Source organism: Trichomycterus rosablanca, chromosome 18, assembly GCF_030014385.1.
Source record: "Trichomycterus rosablanca isolate fTriRos1 chromosome 18, fTriRos1.hap1, whole genome shotgun sequence".
In the NCBI taxonomy this organism is placed as follows: domain Eukaryota; kingdom Metazoa; phylum Chordata; class Actinopteri; order Siluriformes; family Trichomycteridae; genus Trichomycterus; species Trichomycterus rosablanca.
The window spans coordinates 4,102,604-4,116,985 of record NC_086005.1 but is presented as its reverse complement, the minus strand read 5'-3'; the positions used below and the strand labels follow the sequence as shown (position 1 = coordinate 4,116,985).

At 41.9% G+C, this 14,382-nt stretch overlaps 1 protein-coding gene across 1 annotated transcript in view; it reads left to right on the top strand.

Annotated features, from left to right (window-relative positions):
• si:ch211-127i16.2 (probable flavin-containing monoamine oxidase A) overlaps positions 1 to 14,382 on the top strand; it is a 104,872-nt gene that overhangs the window by 69,714 nt on the left and 20,776 nt on the right. Inside the window, exon 10 of the mRNA XM_063014393.1 lies at positions 1,195 to 1,281. Coding sequence (XP_062870463.1) covers positions 1,195 to 1,281 — 87 coding nt within the window. The remainder of the gene's footprint in view (positions 1 to 1,194; positions 1,282 to 14,382) is intronic.

Below are 14,382 nucleotides of genomic sequence, written 5' to 3'. Positions count from 1 at the left end.
TAGAAGATGACCAACTCAAACAGCAGCGATAGATGAGCGATCATCTCTGACATCTACAAGGTGGACCAACTAGGTAGGAGTGTCTAATAGAGTGGACAGTGAGTGGACACTGCTATGTCTGATCCACTCATACCAGCACAACACACACTAACACACCACCACCATGTCAGTGTCACTGCAGTGCTGAGAATGATCCACCACCTAAATAATACCTGCTCTGTGGTGGTTCTGTGGGGGTCCTGACCATTGAAGAACAGGGTGAAAGTACTGTGACAGTATATTGTCTAAGCAATTGAGGCTTAAGGGCCTTGCTCAAGGGCCCAACAGTGGCAACCTGGTAATGGTGAAGCTTGAACCAGCAACCTTTGGATTACTAGTCCAGTACCTTAACCACTAGGCTACAACTGCCCCTCATATGGGGTCGGTCTCACGCCTGGAGAGTCACTCACTGATCCCCATCGCCCCCCCAGGCACCATCGATCAGCTAGCAGAGGACGCAAATGCATCAGTTATGAGTAATCCCCACTGGCATCCAACCCGACAAACGAGACAATCCTTGTCCATGTAGGCGAGATGATTGAGGAGCGCGAGACTGACACACGCCCCCTCCGACACATGTGCAGTAGCCGACTGCATCTTTTATTCTGCACGAGGCGAGTTCATATGCAGATCAGCTTTGTGTATGGAGAGACACACCCTGATCAACATTATTCCTCGACTCTGTGCAGGCACCATCAACCAGCCAGCAGAGGTCGTAATTGCATCAGTTATGAGGTCTCTATCCGGCTCCCCACCCTGTATGAACAACAGCCAATCGTTGTTCATGTAGCCGCCCAGCCCAGCCATGCCAGGGTCCTTTCTGTGCTGAGTTTGCATGTTCTCCCTGTGTCTGTGTGGGTTTCCTCTGGGTGCGAGTCCAAAGACATTCATTCAGGTTAATTAGAGCTACCGGTGATGGACTGGTGACCTAACCAGGGTGTTTTCTGCTTTTCTCCCAATTAATCAGACCCACCACAACCTGATCAGGCTAAAGCTGTGGTAAAACAGACAGTAAATGAATAGAATAAACAAAATGGGATTGAATAGTTCTCCTAGTCACTGTATTATTAGTGTATTCACTGCTATCACCTGAGCTATTTCTACCATGTTTGTGGCCGTTATTAAAATATCTCCTCTATTTTCTCTTCTTCCCAGTTTGAGGAGAGGAGGGATGCTGTGGTCTCCAGCCTGGTGAGGTTTCTTGGCCCGGAAGCATCCTCCTACATCCACTACGAGGAGAAAGTAAGTGGCTTATTTTCGACACAACCTTTAAGTCGCGGCCCTGTACGTTCGCGACAACTCGTCGTTTCAGAGCCTCCACATTAGGCTGCTTTATTTTAATTGGTGCAGCATAATGCAGTTCTGAGATCTCCTTAATGTGGTTTTACACTCACAATATCTAATTAGATGGGAAGCTTTAGCACTCGAGTGTGTGTTTGGACAGGCGGACGTGTAGCGCCGGTTTGGTGCAGAGGATTAGGGCGCACACTGAGCAGCCAAGATGTGGCTGACAGGATTTTCAAAAATGAGCTGGATATCTGGCTGAAAAAAAAACAACTCCCTCCATCTTTTTGTGGGAGGGTAACTAGAGGATACTGTGTGATGCATTGCGCAACCACGAAAGGAAATACATGTCTGGAGGACACCGGGGACTTCCTGTTTCTATCTGGCTGCATAGTAGAAGATTCATTCATTTTCACTTATGACTTTCTGGTCCAAAACACAGGACTCAAGAGAAAAAACAACACCACGGACAGGGAGCCATGGAGGGAGCCAGTCCATTACAGGGCAGCGTACAGGAAGTGAGGATGAAACCCGGCTCACCAGAACCTGTTGTCCTTTGCATCATGTTTAAAGTTTAGAGTGTTTATCCTGGTCAGGGTTGCAACTGAACCGGGTTCCCTTGAATCACTGACTGCTGGCTGGAAAGCAGTAACAAAACCATGGTATCACTAGCTATGTTTGCTAACATACACCCTGTGGCTAAAAAACTGCATAGTCTTTCTGATAAGCTGAGTAGGGATGTAACGATGCACCACAAGACAGTTAAAAATCAATTCACATGTGTAACGATTCAAACCGGTTTACATGTATAATGAATCGATATACACTTTAATCAGCAGAGGGCGCTGGCGCTATTCACCTTGCCTGGTTGACGTCAGGTTCGGAATTTTCCAGCCAAATGTTTTTATTTATGTGAGGATACTTTCTTTATTTGTATTATTTATGTATTTATTTAATGTGGGATTTTTTTCACCTGGGAAACAGTGAGTGCAAGAAAGAAATACACTCGACAGGGTGTGAATCAGTCACACGGCTTTGGTCATCTGTCTGTCATCTGTAGATGCCTGTCTGGCCAATAGCACTGCTGGGCTTTAAACCTGGGCGGAGGATTTTCCTGCTGCTATATGCGATCTCTGTGAGGTCCAGGCGCCTGCGCTAGTGGTGCTGGTGGGGGATTAACATGGCTTGCTGTATGTGATGAGTCTCTATGTGGAAACCCAACACTAGCAGGTGATTAGAAGTGGCCACAAGTTGGACATATGCTGGAATCTTTTTGATTAGATTGTAGGTTGTGCAAACAGCAGCGCATTCACAATCTGTAATAGGAAATGAGTAGATTTGGGTAGATAAAGTGGCACATTTATTAAAGAAACTAAGTTATCCAACTTATATATCACCATGTACTTACATCGTGCTGCACTTTAAGACAGGATCATTCATGCTTTTCTGTCCTTGTTGACTGAAATAAGCTGCACAGAAAAGCTTTGATTCCGAGGCGAATGTACCCGCCTCACACTGTTAGCTTGCCTGCGTTACGAGAGAACAGGAAACACTCCCCTCACAGTTCAGCACTTCTGATCGATACGTGTTTTACAGAATTATGTGCCCCACTGCTGTTAACAGGGACCTAAAGTCTGGGTTAGCTAGTTACATTACACGGCTTAGTTACCGGCCGATGAAAGTACCAGGATTGCATAAGGCAGAGGTGGATGCAGTAAGTGTGTGTGTGGGGATTAAATATGACTAAATGATGCTAAATATAAATGAATAAATAATTAAAACAGTATAACTAGTGAAAGAGAAATGAAGTCTGAATAACTGAAGGATTTCTATGTAATTCTTGATGCTTTTATGCCCTGTGTTCTGCTGTGTGGACTTAAGTTTGCTCTCTTTGAGATCCAAACAGAAAATGCGAGTGTGATTGCAGCTCAGCTGTGCTAAATTATGTGTGTGTGTGGGGTTTGAATAGTTTTGGTCATGCAGTTTGTGGCGTCCGCATAGTTTTGGTCATGTACTTGGTGGTGTCTGAATACTTTTGGTCATGCATTTGGTGGCATCTGAATAATTTTGGTCATGTAGTTGGTGGTGTTTGAATACCTTTAATCATGTAGTTGGTGGGGGTGTGAATACTTTTGGTCATGTAGTTGGTGATGTCTGAACACTTTTGGTCATGTAGTTGGTGGCATCTAAGTAGTTTTGGTCATGTAGTTGGTGGTGTCCAAATGGGCGGCACGGTGGCTAAGTGGGTAGCACTGTTGCCTCAAAGCAAGAAGGTCTGGGGTTCGATCCCCAGTTGGGGCGGTCCGGGTCCTTTCTGTGTGGAGTTTGCATGTTCTCCCCGTGTCTGCGTGGGTTTCCGGTTGCTAGGATGCACAAACCAGTGCATTGTAGTGCAAAACCCGGATAAATAGGGAGGGTCGTGTCAGGAAGGGCATCCGGCGTAAAAACTGTGCCAAATCACGATCCGCCGGCGACCCCTAACGGGAGCAGCCGAGGAATTAGATAGATAGATAGTTGGTGGTGTCCAAATACCTTTGGGGGGTCAATACGAATATGATCCAAATCCTTTAAAAAAAGGGGGGATAATAACAGGCGTGGCGGTTTCATCAACAGCACAGATGATTTAGAGTTACAGTGTCGATATCCTACAAATTGCAGATAAAAAAAGCTGGACACCAAATGTGTGGAATAATAATAATAAGACTAATGGGTAATGACACTAAACAGGTCTAGATTAGTTAGTTACATCGCATGAGTTAGTTACTTCCTGATAAAGGTGTCAGGATTATTAGTTCAGCTATTAGTTGGGTAACAAGGTCATGAACATCAGCGCCCACCTCCCCCACCGTCATCAAACCCGAGTGATCGGACAAGAGAGGCAGAACGACAGCAACCCAACATCCCTGATCAGCACAAGCTTCTATGACCAAGAACCCCCAAGCTCTGCGCCTTTGTCTATAGTCGGGGTGGGCAGCTCCGGTCCTAGGGGGCAGAAATCAGCTGAACTAGTTAGTGCAGCTATTCCATCGCGTGGCGTTAGCTCGGACTGTTTCTGATACGTCTGTGCCACGTTACAGCATGTGAAATGACTCGATAGTGCCAGTTTAACATCTCCTGTGTGAAGTTCAGAGAGAAGGACAGACAGTGTTCGTCAGCTCTCCTCTAACGCCCTCGCCGTGTCACACTCGCCAGAACGCTTGCTAGCGCTCATCCTGTCAACCTCCCAAGCGGCTAATTGGAAGCCAGTCTTTTTAATCACGGCGTATAAAATATGCTTTGTTTATTGACGTGGATTTCGCGGCGACCTTTGGCTGTCTGTAGCGTGTTGACACGGCCTGATAGCAGAGTAAACGCTTTAATTAAAATACATTTAGTTTATATCACCACATATTAAATAATAGAAGCTTTGAGTCGTGTTCCTGTGCATCATCCTCTCCACCAATAACGATACAGAAACTCACTGTGTGGACCTGATGACCTTCAAACTGACCATAAACCATAAACCATGGGCACTAATCGGAAATCCCCAACCAATAAATAATTAGAGATTGCTACAAGAGCAATGAAAACACTGCTTCCATTTCCAACACACGGGTGTTTATCATCTCATATCACCCCCAGGTGGAAGCAGCATCTTGTTGCAGTGAAAAAAGCTTATTTGTGAGCAGTATAGTTCTTTTATTTTAAATCCTCCCGCCCTCGCCAGTCTGTGAAATTTTATCTTATATGAAACCGGTCCGTGGTGCAAAAAAGGCTGGGGAGCGCTGTTTTAATCAATCAGAATTACTGTCTTGTTTACTTTGGCTACTTGGATAGCGCATCTGTAAAGCACGATAGCCCACGATAGCTAGTCTGCAGCTCTCGCTGGCCACCGGCAAAGATCACCGAAATGCACTGGGGAATTGAATATATCCAAATAAAATAATGCAAAAAGAGGAAAATAATTCTAATAAAAATCACTATCCTATAATAAATGAAGTAGTGCCATTTGCCTGGTTAGGTGCTCTACAAGCGTACTTGGTCATTTCTGAGCGAGTAAAGGGTGGATGGGGTGCAACAGTGACCCCTTCTGTCTGGTCATGGAACCTGCACGAGTGGTAAAGGAACGCCTGAGTCATGTTTTGGCTCTATGTAGGAACTGACCAATGTTTCTAAAGAGAAAGCCCGCGGGCAAAATTTAATGAAAGATGGAAAAGTGAAAACAAGTTTGTGCTTCAAGAACAGAAACCTGTACGTCGCTTGTGTTATGAGGCCGTGTCTGTGGTAAAGGAGAACAATATAAATGTAGATATACATTATAAATATACAGTATAAATTTGGCATTTTGACACCAAACACAGACTTTAGCCTTCAAGAAAAACAACAAATTGTCCAAGATTTAACAGGCGACTGCAATCACAGCAGGATACGTTACAATCGGCCCTTTGAGGGCCACCATAATGCAGATGTGACCCTCGGTAAATAATGAGTTTGACACCCCTGCTATAGGTGATGGTCTGCAGTCCTCACTGGCCAGTGTGAATGTCATGCATTAGGCAGAGGTGATGTGTGTGTGGGAGAGGGAATTAGACATGACTAAATTATGCTTAATATAAATGAATAAATAATAAAATCTATATAAATATTATTATTATTATATATTTCTGTGTAATTCTTGATGTTTTTATACCCTGTGTTCTGCTGTGTGGGCTAAAGTTTGCTCTCTTTGAAATCCAAACAAGCTGTTTGTTAAGTTATTAAATGCAAAAACCTCTTACATATTAGTCCATGTGTCATCATTAGCACAATTAATGTGTTATAAAATCGCCCTTAACTCCATAAAACTATATAAAATGAAATTAAAATGCTCACACAGTAAATAATTAGTGTTGTTTGCTGTGGCTCTTAGTGAACCAGACTCTTGGTGTACCGTGTGGCTCTTGCTTTACAGATTTGAGTGCCAGGATGCTAAAATATACTGAATGAATGTACAGATTTTTCTCTATAGGCTTTACACTCAAAGCTTTGGCGTATATATTTTACATAATTCATTCAGTGTCAAATCGCTGAAGCATCACATCCAACCAGAATGCAGCTGTGCTCAATGGTGCGTCATTCTGCTCAAATTTGTGACTCATGTATCATTATTATATACAATAAATTTACATTATTACATACACCTGTAAGAAACAGGTACTGTATATCATGACAGTCTTGATTGCATGGATTACTGCAACTTAAAACTAAGTTTATTGTGGTTTTTTTTTAGATTAATGTCAAAATCTGCTGGGTCAAAAATGTACACTCAAAAACAAGTGTGTTTAGGGGACAAAAATGAGATTCATGCACAACCAACACTACTGTACTTACTATTAGAACAGTGGTAATCTAGTGGGTAGAGCTTTGGGCTATCAATTAGATGATTTTTGGTTTAAATCCCACTGTTGGGCCCTTGAGCAAAGTCCTTAACCCTGTCTGCTCCAGAGGTGCTGACCCTGCGCTCTGACCCCAACTTCCAAACAAGCTAGGACATGTAAAAAAAAAAAAATCATTGTACTGTACACGTGTATGTGTATATATGACAAATAAAGGCATTAAGCATTGTGGTGGAAGGTACTCTGGGGCTTTTTTTGCTAATAGAACTGCTTCAGTGCTAGAAGTAAACAATAACAAGGGATGACTAAAGGTGCATTCACGTGAGAAGCGGCAAAATCGATTTTGCGCCAGCTGTGCCGTTGTTTTCTATGGAGTGTGGCGGTGCTGTATAGCTTGCCGCTGCGCTTCCCTGAGTGAGGCACCTTTGCCGTGTTGGACACGCAATTTTTCTTCTACTGTGGCGCTTAAAGTTCACCTGATTGAACTATGATCCAGTTTGCCGCTGATCTTTTCAAAGCTCTTCCAATGAGATGAACTGTTTGATATGATGCGGTAAAAGCGACTCAGGCAACAAAGCTTAACTAAAACAACGAGCGAGGAATTTCATTAGTGGAGAGAACTTATGATCAGTAATGATGAAGAGAAGTTTAGTGCTCCTGTCTCCTTCTTTTAGTACATTAAGTCACATGAATTTTTTTTACGATAAGTGTTTTAGACTCTCTGAAAAGCTGATTCTCACAGTTTCTCAGAACCCCGAGCTGTAACACAAGTTTAAAAGTGAAACAGTGAGAAAAATCCAGATAAACACAGATACATGTGGAGCTTTCAGACTGGATTTGATGGTTATTTCACACAAATGCAGATTCGTCTCATAATCGTACTTTTATGACATTTTACGGTCAAGCCGAGCACTGAACGGCAATTCGCGAGACTCACGGTAAGTGAAGCGCAAAATGTTTTGAATATAAATAGAATCCAAATACTTTTATGACAGACATGTTGGTTACAAGTGTGGATAAACTTTTAATTTATAAAGAATTATTTAGTAGCCGCTCAGGTGGCGCAGCGGTAAAGTACGCTAGCGCACCAGAGTTGGGTTTCTAGATACATCGTATTGAAACTCAGCTCTGCCTTTCCGACTGGGTTGGGCGGCAGTATGAACAACGTTTGGCTGTTGTTCAGGGGCTTAGGGGTAGAGTCGGAGCATAGGTCCTCATAACTGGTACAACTGCGGCCCCTGCTGGTAGACTGATGGCGCCTGCACAGGGCTGAGGAATAACATTGAGGGGGGTGTGGCCCTCCGTGCGCAGTGTCTCTCGGTGTATGAACTCAGCTCGTGCAGGTGAAAAATGCAGGCTGTACTGATTGCGTGCCGGAGGGGGCGTATGTCAGTTGAGTGGCGTCCTCAGTCAGCGGCAAAAGGGTCGAATCAGTATAGAGGACACAATCAGGGTAATTGGACACGACTAGAATAGGGATAAAAATTGGGGGGTAGACAAAGTACCTGTAATAACTATTGCAAAACTACCAGGAACCAATAAAAACTGTAATGGTATAATAACATTGTTTGGATAAATCCAATTCCCCTGAACTCCAGCACTTACTGCCACTAACGAAACACTCTCAATGTAGGCTGAGAGCCTTTAATACATACAAACGAGTGCAATGCTTTTTGTATTCCTCTGCTGTTTGTGTCAAAGCCTTGACCAAACACTCGGACTCGCTGCTGCATGTCAAGGATCACGTTCCTATTTAGCTTAGACATAGCCAATTGTGTCTGTTTAGCACCGGACTGCTGCAAAACCCAAGCGTTTACTTTTTCTTCAGATAACAACCACTTACAATAGCTACTAATCTACAGTGTTCATTTTAATTCCTTGTTATGTGCCAGTACAAAGACTCCTAAATAAAATAATGATCTTTTTTTTCTTAAATTTTTCTCTTAATTTTAGTGTGCTAATGATAAGAGAACAGTGTTTAATGTTTCTTTCTAAAGGGAGCTGTTCACTAATTAGCATTTTAAAAGAAAAAAACACAAGGGAGCTTAAACTGTACCATTTAAACACTGTGTATGTCTTGATAAAATAATAATAATAATCAATCTGTATTATTATACTGTATTATTATTATTATTATATTTTATTGTATTATATTGTATTATTTTATTATTATTATTAATATTATTGTTATTATTATTATATAATACAATAATTATTCGATTCTGTTATAGTCTATTATACTGTATTATTATTATTATTATTATATTTTATTCCATTATATTGTATTATTTTATTATTATTATTATTATTATTATTATTATTATTATTATTATATTTTATTCTATTATACTGTATTATTATTTTATTATTATTTTTATTATTATTATTATTATTATTATATTTTAATTTTTACATACATTTGGTAGTGGGTTCCCTTTCAAATTTACATAATCAGTTACAATGTTAGGTTGTGTCATGTTTGCTATCTGTTAAGCTAAACAGTAAAACATGTAGTATAAAACAGCTACATCCTTCACTGATGCACCAATTTGGTGGATCATGTTTGTCTAAACCTTCCTGGTTCAGTGACTTGTCTTATCTGAGCAGCGTACAAGTGATGCTACATCCAAATTTGGCTAAAAGTAAGGCACCTGACTAGGCTTCTGCTTTCCGATTGGAACAGGCTTGTTCCCTGGGGCATGAAAACGCTGCCAAAATATCGGCCCACCTAGGACGCTGCCTCAGGATTGGAACTGACTGCTTGTCTTGGGTGAACTGAGTAATTCAATGCGTGTCGGCAGGCGTATTATTTACAGTGTCTCAGGAGAGGATTGTTCACGAAGCCCGTCCTTGTAAAGCCGCAGGGTTCGGAGGGTTTAAATACACTTCTGTGTAAAACGATGTGGACTCGACCAACATCTTCTATTTCTGCATCTTTGTCACACCTGATGAAATGTTTCAAATTATAAAGTCATTTTAATATTAGGCAAAGAGAACTATAATAAATACAAAATGCTTTTGAGTATACACTGATCAGCCATAACATTAAAACCACCTCCTTGTTTCTACACTCACTGTCCATTTTATCAGCTCCACTTACCATATAGAAGAACTTTGTAGTTCTACAATTACTGACTGTAGTCCATCTGTTTCTCTGCATGCTTTGTTAGCCCCCTTTCATGCTGTTCTTCAATGGTCAGGACTCCCACAGAGCAGGTATTATTTAGGTGGTGGATCATTCTCAGCACTGCAGTGACACTGACATGGTGCTGGTGTGTTAGTGTGTGTTGTGCTGGTATGAGTGTATCAGACACAGCAGCACTGATGGAGTTTTTAAACACCTGACTGTCACTGCTGGACTGAGAATAGTCCACCAACCAAAAATATCCAGCCAACAGCGGCCCGTGGGCAGCATCCTGTGACCACTGATGAAGATGACCAACTCAAACAGCAGCAAAAGATGAGCGATCTTTACATCTACAAGGTGGACCAACTAGGTAGGAGTGTCTAATAGAGTGGACAGTGAGTGGACACAGTATTTAAAAACTCCAGCAGCGCTGCTGTGTCTGATCCACTCATACAAGCACAACACACACTAACACACCACCACCATGTCAGTGTCACTGCTGTGCTGAGAATGATCCACAACCTAAATAATACCTGCTCTGTGGTGGTACTGTGGGGGTCCTGACCATTGAAGAACAGGGTGAAAGGGGGCTAACAAAGCATGCAGAGAAACAGATGGACTACAGTCAGTAATTGTAGAACTACAAAGTGCTTCTATATGGTAAGTGGAGCTGATAACATGGACAGTGAGTGTAGAAACAAGGAGGTGGTTTTAATGTTATGGCTGATCGGTGTATATTCTTATGTTATTAAAGCATTTCACTGCCAGTTGTACAGTGTTCGACTATGCCTGTGACAAATACTTTTTCACTTTATTGTAATTCTCTTTGGCATTAAATTAGCAGAACGCCGGTAGGGACGAGATGCATCGTGCTGCGTGGTATTTACAATACTTCTGAACTTCTCGAGAAATGAAGTAAGGACCACTGAAGCTGAACACACTTAACGTCACTGCAAGCACTTGAAGAAGAAATTCTTAAGGGTTCTCGGAACAGCTGACACTTCTAACTCACTTATACTGAGAGAACTTTATCAAAGTGATTCTCAAACCTACACTAACCAGGTATCATCCTGAACAACCAAAACTTCTATAAACTTCTATAAACCACCCACAGGAACATGCACAGTACATTCACAAACTTCTAATACGAGATACCAATGAGTACAGTGTTATTTATCTTACACCAGCATTCCTGTTAGAACTGTGAGTAATACCACATATGGTAGATATCTTTGGTTTGGTCCATAAAATGTCTCTCGATCCCACAACACCAGAGGTGGAAAGTAACGAATTACATTTACTCATGTTACTGTAATTGAGTAGTTTTTTTGTGTACTTGTACTTTTTAAAGTAGATTTTATAACCAGTAATTTTACTTTTACTTAAGTTTGTTTTGTATTAAGAATACGTCTGGGAAACTGCTGCAGTAAATTCTGCGATGGGGAGTCGGATCCTTTGGGTCGGTTCCTTTTAATTGCTATTAAAAAAATGGCTCTTCATTCTTTTGTTCAGGCAGCGAGAGGCGCTACTGTAACTATAATACAGCTCCGATATTAATATCAATGATGAACAATCATCTAATTCAAACAACACTGAAATGAGAAAAAAAGATTGTTGTCAAAAGTATACAAATTGACAACAAGTATATTTTAATAACAAAAATAGTTTAAAATAATTGCAATATATCATATGTTGTATAACTTGTAGCCAAACTGGGCTTACATTTCATTTCATTACTCCCAAAGGCACGACTCGGTTCCTTTCGTTCATTTTAAAGAGCAAGAGAGCCTTCCATCACTAGTGGTTATACAGTTTGAAAAAGTTTTATTGGATGGTCTGTACTAAAATGACACATTACACATCCCTAAATGTTTTAAATGTTGTATCAACATGTTTTTTCTATTATATTTGAATAAAAAACAACTATTGTGAGATTTATATCCACTTTTCACCCTCTCCTGTTAAAAAAAGTAACCAAGTAACGTTTACTCTGAGTACATTTTAATTAGTTACTTTTTACTTGAGTAGATTTTTAGACAATGGGTAAAGTACTACACTAGTAATCATAAGATTGCTGTTTCAAGCCCAAATTTTGCCAAGTTGCCACTATTGGACCCCTGAGCAAGGCCCTTAACCCTCGGTTGCTTGGTTGCATTAGTGGTAATTGTAAGTCTCGTCCACTAAATGCTGCAAATGTAAATAGTTTTGTTGAAGCCACCTTGTTTATCCAAAAGCCCAGGAACCAATCTAAAGCACTCTGTTACACCTACATTAACGTTTTGAGTTAAGGTTAAGGAAGACAGAGTGCTTTATATTGGTTTTATGTAGTAGTGACACTCACTCATTCACTCACTCACTTTCTTAACCGTTTATCCAATTAGGGTCGGGTGGTTGGGGTGCTGGAGCCTATCCCAGCTTTTCAATGGACGCAAGGCACACAGTAACACCTTGGACGGGGCGCCAGTCCATCGCAGGGGAAACACACACACACATACACACACCCATTCACCTACAGGTCAATTCAGTGTCTCCAATTTACCTGACTGCATGTTTTTGGATGTGGGAGGAAACCGGAGCTCCCGGAGGAAACCCACACAGACACGGGTGGAACATGCAAACTCTGCACAGAAAGGACGCTGACCGCCCCTCCCCGCCTGGGGATCGAACCCAGGAGCTTCTTGCTGTGAGGCGACAGTTTTACCCACCGAGCCACCGTGCCGCCCTGTAATAGTGGGATTTTTTTAACCTGCTGAATAGCAGGCAACTTTAATATTATTCCTAATATACCTTGCGGGCCGGTACAAAAATGTTAACTGGCCGTAGTTTGGACACCCCTGCTGAACTGGGATTGGGAGCTGAACACCGACAAGTCCTGAGGATCAGGGTTCCATCCTTGCCTCCAGTCGCTGTATGTATTGATTGCCCTTAATTGTCCCCCTTTGTAGGTGAGGAAGTGAAAGTGTGTGTTGCCCTTGTGTGGATCTGTGCCCTGTTTAGGGTGTGTTCCTATCTTGAGCCCAATGTTTCCAGCTGGTGTTAGACCCTGGAACTAGCCAACCCAAAATAATCACTAGAAGGTCCTGGGTTTGATTCCCAGGTCAATCATTCTGGGTTCTTTCTGTGTGGAGTTTGCATGTTCTCCCTGTGTCTGTGTGGTTTTCCTGTGTGGGAGCTCTGGTTTCCTCCAACAGTACAAAGCTCCAACAGTACAAAGACATGCAGTCAGGTTATCTAGAGATACAAAATTCTGTGTGTGTGTGTGTGTGTGTGTGTGTGTGTGAATGTGTGTGTGTCTGCCCTGTAATAGACTTGCAACCTGTCCAGGGTGTAAAACCATGGTAAAACAGACAATGAGCGAGTGAATAAATGAATAAATTTGAGACTGAGTGGTTTGAACGTTGTGCTGAAGGTTCAACCTACTTTCTCTGAGTGGTGGTGGGATGATCGCTCTCTTTCCTCACAGCAGACAGCCATCAACTGAGAGGTCATTTTTCCCCTGACAGGTACAGCTGCAGTTTGGAAACATATCCTGGATTCCCTCGTTTGATTATTGTGTCCATCAGTTTAGACAGAAGTGGGACATTTCTAGTGTAGCGTCTCACTCACATTTACATCTCATCCAGAGAGACTGACAGAAGAGCTTCACAGTAAACATTTCCACATTCTAGTACAAGTAAACTCGAGAACACATCTGCTAAAAACCCCGTTAGAACCAAAGTATAGGTCGAACTATTTTAAGTGTAAAAGGTAATGCATGTTAGTTCTCAGCTAAAGTGCTTATTACAGAGGTGATGAAGATCTTTAATCATGTTTTGAAGACAGTGAGAGACTCACATGTTCGAACAGACGGGGAATTTTATTCATTTTATTTATTGGGTGCTGGTACAGAAAAGAGCCTTAATGCCTGTCTTCCTTGAGTTCTGGGTCAAGGATCAAGACGAGTGAGACAGGTGGCTTGGAGGTTGCGTGGTAGATTGGTGTTGGTCCATTTTTGGCTTTGAAGGCGAGCATTATTGCTTTAAACTGAATGCAGGCATCCACAGGGAGCCAATGAAGAGAACACAGCACTGATGTGATGATGTGGCAGTAGACAGGTGATGATGTGGCAGCTGTGATGTGATGATGTGGCATCTCAGTAGGAGCATTTTAAGGAATCTAAGAATTTAGACATGCCCTCTTCTCTGGAGTGTAGGATGAAGTAAAATGCATCTATATAGAGAGATCACGAAGTTTCAGACAGACGCAGGGTCGGGTCCATGTTTAGCCTTTGGTACCAATTTACAAGTACTGATTTTACAGCAGGCAGTTTAACAGAGATCTTAAAAAGCCTGCTGAGATCCAACCAGAACGACTCTGACTTTGTAGCTTAAGGCTGATCAGATGGTCACATCTCCATCATCACTGAATACAATAGAAATACACACAGGAGGCAATAAGAGCGCAGGTTGAGGTTAATTAAAACCACTAGGTGCTCTCAATCTATAATTACCTTCACATTTATCATCCAACTTCCCCCTGTTTTAAAGCCTAAACCTCACCTCACCCCACATCACTTCACATCACCCCACCTCACCTCAC